Genomic DNA, 6,673 nt, shown 5'->3' with positions numbered 1-6,673 from the left:
CCTAGCTCCTCGCCTCCAAGGTAGGGAGGAGGAAGATGCCCGAGCGAAGTTGATCCCAGGGAGAAGGAGGCTGGGGTGCGCCCTCCCTACGCTGGACCTCAGCCGAGCGAGTTCGGCCTGACGTTCCTGCGCACCGGGCGTGCTCGGCAGCGCGGACCCGCGGACCCTCGGGAAAGCGCAGTTGGAAAGTTGGCGGCGGCGGTGCCCTGTGCGCCCTGTTGTGTAACCTCGGCGCCGCCAGCCGGACGGGGAAGTTGCCGGCCCGCCCAGCCGCCGGGTTCAGGCGCTGCCCCGGGCCGATTTCATGGCCCCGGGGGGACGCGCGGCTGCAGCCGGCGTGGGCGAGCCCCCGCGCGCACCCTTCTGCGGGGACCTCCCGCGCGCGATCCCTTCCGCTCGCGGGCTTTGCCGATGCTCCCTGCGCCCTTTGCCACCTCCGCCCTCTCGCCGCCGCTTCCCCCTCGAAGCTGCCGCCTAATTCGGGGAGAAGAGAATGACAGAGGTGCTGTGGCCGGCTGTCCCCAACGGGACGGACGCTGCCTTTCTGACCGACCCGGGCTCGCCTTGGGGAAACAGCACTGTCGCCTCCGTCGCCGCCGTCACCACCTCCTTTAAATGTGCCCTGACCAAGACCGGCTTCCAGTTCTACTACCTGCCGGCTGTCTACATCTTGGTGTTCATCACTGGCTTCTTGGGCAACAGCGGGGCCATCTGGATGTTCGTGTTCCACATGAAGCCTTGGAGTGGCATCTCGGTGTACATGTTCAACTTGGCGCTAGCCGACTTTCTGTACGTGCTGACTCTGCCCGCGCTCATCTTCTACTACTTCAACAAGACCGACTGGATCTTCGGGGATGCCATGTGCAAACTGCAGAGGTTCATTTTCCACGTGAACCTTTATGGCAGCATCCTGTTCCTGACGTGCATCAGCGCACACAGGTACAGCGGCGTGGTGTACCCGCTCAAGTCCCTGGGCAGGCTCAAGAAGAAGAACGCCGTCTACATCAGCGTGCTGGTGTGGCTCATCGTGGTGGCCGCCATCTCGCCCATCCTATTCTACTCTGGCACCGGGGTCCGGAAGAACAAAACCGTCACCTGCTATGACACCACCTCCGATGAGTACCTACGAAGTTACTTCATTTACAGCATGTGCACGACCGTGGCCATGTTCTGTGTCCCGTTGGTGCTGATCCTGGGCTGTTACGGATTAATCGTGAGAGCTTTGATTTACAATGACCTGGACAACTCGCCTCTGAGGAGGAAATCGATTTACCTGGTGATTATTGTGCTCACCGTTTTTGCTGTGTCTTACATCCCTTTCCATGTGATGAAGACGATGAACTTGAGGGCCCGGCTGGATTTTCAAACCCCAGAAATGTGTGCTTTCAATGACAGGGTGTATGCCACTTATCAGGTGACAAGAGGTCTAGCCAGTCTCAACAGCTGTGTGGACCCCATCCTCTATTTCTTGGCTGGAGATACTTTCAGAAGGAGGCTCTCCCGAGCGACCAGGAAAGCTTCCAGAAGAAGTGAGGCAAATTTGCAATCCAAGAGTGAGGACATGACCCTCAATATTTTATCGGAGTTCAAGCAAAATGGAGATACGAGCCTGTGAAGGCATCAGAATCCCCAAACACCTCACTTTTGTAACATGGTAGGATGCTTAACACAGCCAACTGCTTTCTCCCCTTTAAGTTTCTAGTTAAGAGAAAATTCAAAGAATGTAGTGAGTTAAAGGGGGAGGGGGATTGAAATGCCCTCCTCTGCTCCTCTGCGCTTAGCTCATTCAGGTTTCTTTTCAGTCCCCCTTCTTACCGACTAGTAGTCTATATAATAAAACAACACTACCTAGTTAAACTTTTACTTTCTTGTCTGCCTTTAAAATTTACAAGCTTTTCTAGTTAAAGTGTGTGTGTGTGCACATGAGAAGTAGAGTTATTTAATATTAATAATTTCTCCAGGAAAGCTAGCCACCTGAAACTTGAGTTTGTGACTTGTCCTGGCTTTATTGTTTTTAATAACCCATGGCATGAACAAATTGAAAATCCATATCCTCAAACATACTTAGCATAGTTTAAGAGTCCTTAACTGAGTTCGTCCAGTAAAGAATGAACACAGCTGACTAAATTTCTTTGGGGAATTGAATAGAAATGTAAAGTCAATGAACATAAAAACCTGAAAAGTGTTTATTTTCCAGTTATTTCTGGAAAACTGCTCAAGACACCCTGGATACTAAATGTCTGATGGTAGAGGTCTGCATATATTATCTTACTGGAAAAATGCATTTGAAGTAATCAAAGTGCATGTATTTTCCTTGTAAACACCATGAGCCCTGCTAGACTTCCTGAGATAATGAGTTTACTTGCACACTGCTGGGCAGTGTCTTAGGACTTTGTTTGTGTTCCAGGACAAGTGCTCACTCACATCTGTGAAAACAAGTTTACAAAAATCACAGTAAAATTACAGAGTAAAGTTAGAGTGCAATTGAAGAATGGTTAGCAAATTGAGGGATGGGGGCAGTGTTTTCAGAAGTGGGTGGTTGAGGGTCGCCCACAATGCAGAGGCTACAATTATACTTTTAAACAGGAGGCAAGTGGGGGTGGGAAAAGAACTTCTAGAACAAGGACTATAAAACCATGGTGGAAAAGGTTCTTTTTGCTTCTTCAGAGTGTTTGAAAACTTTAAATGCAATATGAAAAGGAGAAGTAGGCAGAATTTGTATGGGTTGTGTTGATGGAATAGGAAGCTAAAGTCTTCCTGAATCTTATATCCTAACATTTAAAGGAAAATGAAACATATATGGAAAGAGAAGTATGGGAAATTAAATTGAAGCATCTAAGGTATCATTGCACTGAAAAGCAAGCTGTAGAAATCAAACTATAGAATAAAGGACTGGGATATGGCCCAGTGGTTAAGTGTCTGGGTTCAATCCCCGGTACCAAAAAGAAAAAAAAAAATCCAAAACAAACTATAGAATGAAGAGGGCCTGGCAGTGTTTTCTTATTCTGCCAGGCTTTAATGAAAATTTTGTAAAATAGTTCAACAACTTAAATAATAATTTTCAGATTACTACATTTCTAGCCCTTGAATTGCTCAAATATTGTATCGTGGGAATGATGAGAAAATATAACAACCACAAATAAACAGACCCAACATCCAAGGAGTTTCCAGCTGTAAAACTTGACCCCATCCAGCTGACAGCACAGCGTGCAGCTGAGGGTGGAGGACACATTTAGAAGCACCTCATAAGTGGAGACATGTAGGGCTGTATGTTAATTCAGGAAGAAAGCTCAGTGCCCCATGAAACAGCGTCACAGGGAATTCAGAAATTGGTGTCAGTACTTGCAATGCCCAGATGGATTGAGGATAGTGAGACCTTCAGAGTTGCTTCAGTTTACCCAACTCCAGCCATTAAGATCAATGAAGAAAAGCTGTATTTAGCCGTTCTTGGTAGTGCTTTTCTTTTGTTCACAAGTGCATCTTAATGCATAAGATTATGGAAATGAAGTCAAGAAGAAACCTACTTCCTCATTTTGAGCAATGAGGGTTTGCAACATTTTCACTTCATGAGGCTCATACAACATTGTCAGTTTTAAAATCCTAAGACAAAATCTACTTAATTTTTTTTAGAGTATTGACCCTTTCAAACAATATCAATATTATTAAACTGACCACAATTCCACTGCCTGTATTATACATGCACTTGCAGCCCACTGGTACACATTTCTGTAATATTTTTCTCACCATTTAATTAGGTTTTCTTCCTTTCAGGTCTCAGGATACCCAGACTCCTTGGGGGGATGTGTTAAATACATTGTTTCAGGTTCCAGAGAACTTTCTGTAGGAGCAGATCCAGCCAGAAGGTGGACAGTGGCTAGAAATGTCCTTTTACTAATTGGCATGTTTTTTCCAAAGTGTTTCTTCTTTGCTTCATGCCAACAATGACATGTGAATGCATGCCACCTAGTAACAAGAATGATCTTGCCAACTCCTTCCAGGCCAACAGAAGTCTCTGGGAAGATCTGTCCTAATGGTGAAAAACATAGAGGGTCAGGATGAAGCAGTGATCTATTGGCTGAAAAGCTGATTCATGCCACATGAGGAAATAAGTAAGTATTTGAATGGTAGAGGCAGCAATCTGTTGGCATTTGGATGAAAGAGCTGCTAAAATTATAGAACTTAGCAGTTAACTAAGTTTTACAAAAATATTTTAATACCACCATCAAGTATTCTTATTGATTGTATAAATGGGTATCTTTGACTCTTTGAACATCAATTTGTATTTACATTGAAATAGAAAGATAAGCTAAGAAGAAATGTAGCCTGCAAGTCAGAATTCAGAGTTAAGCCCATAAAGTTGCCGCTGGGCCAGCTGTGGGACTCTTGACCCTTTGAAGACCATTCTTCGTGGATTAGAAAGGATTTTCTGACATCATTTGCTGATGCCGTAAGGGATTTGGTAAAGCTTGAAAACTGGACAGTGCAAGAAATCTGCTACTGTGTTTTCTAGGACTCTGCAGTCCAGAGCTGGACTCACAAGTTTACAAGGTCCAGAGGTTGTGATGGGCAGGTCATACCCTGCGAGTCTTCTCTATTTCCTCAGACAGGACACTGATTGATAACCTTTGGATACATCAGATATCAGTGCTTACAGCAGCTGCGCTTCAACTAGTGACAGTACTTAAACGTGATCCTAGTTAGATCTACTGAAGCTTCAGCATTGCTGGTTAAATCATGCCTATTGTAATAGTATTTATTGAGGAAGCTCACAGTCCTTCATTTGTACAGACTGAAAAACTTCTTGAAAGATCCAATATCGTGATGTAAATGGTATTTATTACAATGTATATTATTATGTCACACTGGTGTACTTAACATAATATATGATGCATAGACACAATGACAATTATATATTACGATGCTCTTTTCGAATAGCAGTATCTTGAAATGTTCGTCTTTGGTTTTCTGTGTGTCTAAAATATGAAAATCTGTTTCGCAATGCAAGTGACTAATTTTCCCTTTAAATGGATTTGCGTGTTTGCCTTTTCAGAGTTCTTCTGTGTAGACACAATCTGGTGTCAGATTATCATAAAATCAATAGTCAAAATAGGAAGAACTTTAGCCAGACTGGCTCAGTCTATCTACATTTTATATATATTATAGAAAAATACATGTTGTCTTTTCAGGAGATTTAGAATTTTGCTCCCCACTGTGATCAAAGTTTCCACTCCCAAAGGCAAAAAGCTTCTCGTACATCAAGTTGGTCACTTCTGTGTTTGTCTTTTGGAATGTACATTATAAGACCAACATTTGACTTTATTGACAGGCCTCAGGGAGATGGGAGAAAAAAAATCAGCTGATATTATCACCTGTTATTGCTTAGTACTGAAGATTCTGCATTGTGTTTCTTCTTAAAGTGAAATTGTATAATCTTAATTTCTTTGAGATGGAGTTTTTAAGTAACACTATCAGCAAGTTCAACATTGCTATTGATTTTAATGTCTTCATTGTTCGGTGGGTAGCTTTAACGGCAGGATTTGGAGACTCATTCTCTTTTTGGGCTGCTGATTTCTGTGACAGTTTCATATTCTCATGTACCTAGTAGCGTACACAGCACACATTAACATGAAGGTGAATATGTTACATATCAAGCTTTGTGAATTTGAATTATGTTTTAGTGTTTTTGCAAAAATGTTTATTTTTATATTATCTGTGATTTTAATATAGAGAATTGAACAAAATTTCTTTGTGATTAATAGTGCCATTGAATGGGTGGTATGAAACAGTGTTACTTGACATTTTGAGCCTTCTCAGGTTTATCTCAATAGGCGGTAGCTTAAGGATATCCAGACTAATTGTGCATAATTGTGTTTTTAATAAAAGGAGTGTATATTTCCTATAATAGCATAGTACTGTTGCATGCAGGAGTAAGCAGAATCTGTGTGTGTGTGTGTGTGTGTGTGTGTGTGGCTAAGGCATGACAGCCAACTTTGTACCTACTATTTATAGCAGCAGCAGAGGTTCATAATGAGAGTCACTAGAATTGTACTCACCATAGACAATTAAAACTGAAAAAGACTCAATAAAATCCTAAAACATGGCTTCTGGCTTCTACGTTATTACAGTATTATTATGCACAAGTTTCCCTGAATTGATACACATTACTACATACAGACAAGTCCTGTGGGTGTGTTGAACTAACTTGGGTCATTTCTCAAGGTGAAAACTGGGCTGTGAAACTACATGCTAAGGGAAGCATCCAGGTGCAAGATGATTCCTAACATTATCATTATTGGATCTTTCATTGTCAACAAGAGTGTGATTTAATTATTTAAAGCAAAAGACAGCACTGCCCTAATATGTACTTCCCATGTGGGTTTAAAGCACTGACTCTCATCTTCCTGCATCTGACTTGTGATCCATGGACATCATCATGCTAATGATAGTCCATTGTGGTTGCTGTCTGTTCACCTACTTTGCTTGCATCTCGCAGATGTGTTCACTGTGCTGCAGAGGTAATGCAGATGAAGCATCCCCTCTTTCTATCTCAGTGGAGAAGGTAGGTGAACTATGGTCCTGTGTTAGGTTTCCTGGTGTCTGCTGAAATAGGGGGCCCTGTAACAAAAACCTGTGTGTGGAAAACCCAGCACCCTTGCTGCCCTTAGGATGCATG

General features: G+C 42.9%; 1 protein-coding gene across 1 annotated transcript; it reads left to right on the top strand.

Moving 5' to 3' along the window:
• Positions 1-245: 245 nt before the first annotated feature.
• On the top strand, positions 246-6,100 carry P2ry1 (purinergic receptor P2Y1). The gene is made up of 2 exons (XM_005325686.5): positions 246-1,654; positions 3,999-6,100. Exon 1 carries the CDS (start codon positions 494-496, stop codon positions 1,613-1,615), a length of 1,122 nt encoding a protein of 373 aa, XP_005325743.1. The 5' UTR covers positions 246-493; the 3' UTR covers positions 1,616-1,654; positions 3,999-6,100.
• Positions 6,101-6,673: the final 573 nt, after the last annotated feature.

This window comes from Ictidomys tridecemlineatus, chromosome 3 (genome assembly GCF_052094955.1).
Source record: "Ictidomys tridecemlineatus isolate mIctTri1 chromosome 3, mIctTri1.hap1, whole genome shotgun sequence".
Taxonomy (NCBI): domain Eukaryota; kingdom Metazoa; phylum Chordata; class Mammalia; order Rodentia; family Sciuridae; genus Ictidomys; species Ictidomys tridecemlineatus.
The sequence above is the reverse complement of the archived record's forward strand: the minus strand, read 5'-3'. Positions and strand labels throughout refer to the sequence as shown.

Bases quoted from the DNA above. Each gene is read 5' to 3' on its own strand.
- P2ry1 (XM_005325686.5), top strand. From the start codon at position 494: ATGACAGAGGTGCTGTGGCCGGCTGTCCCCAACGGGACGGACGCTGCC.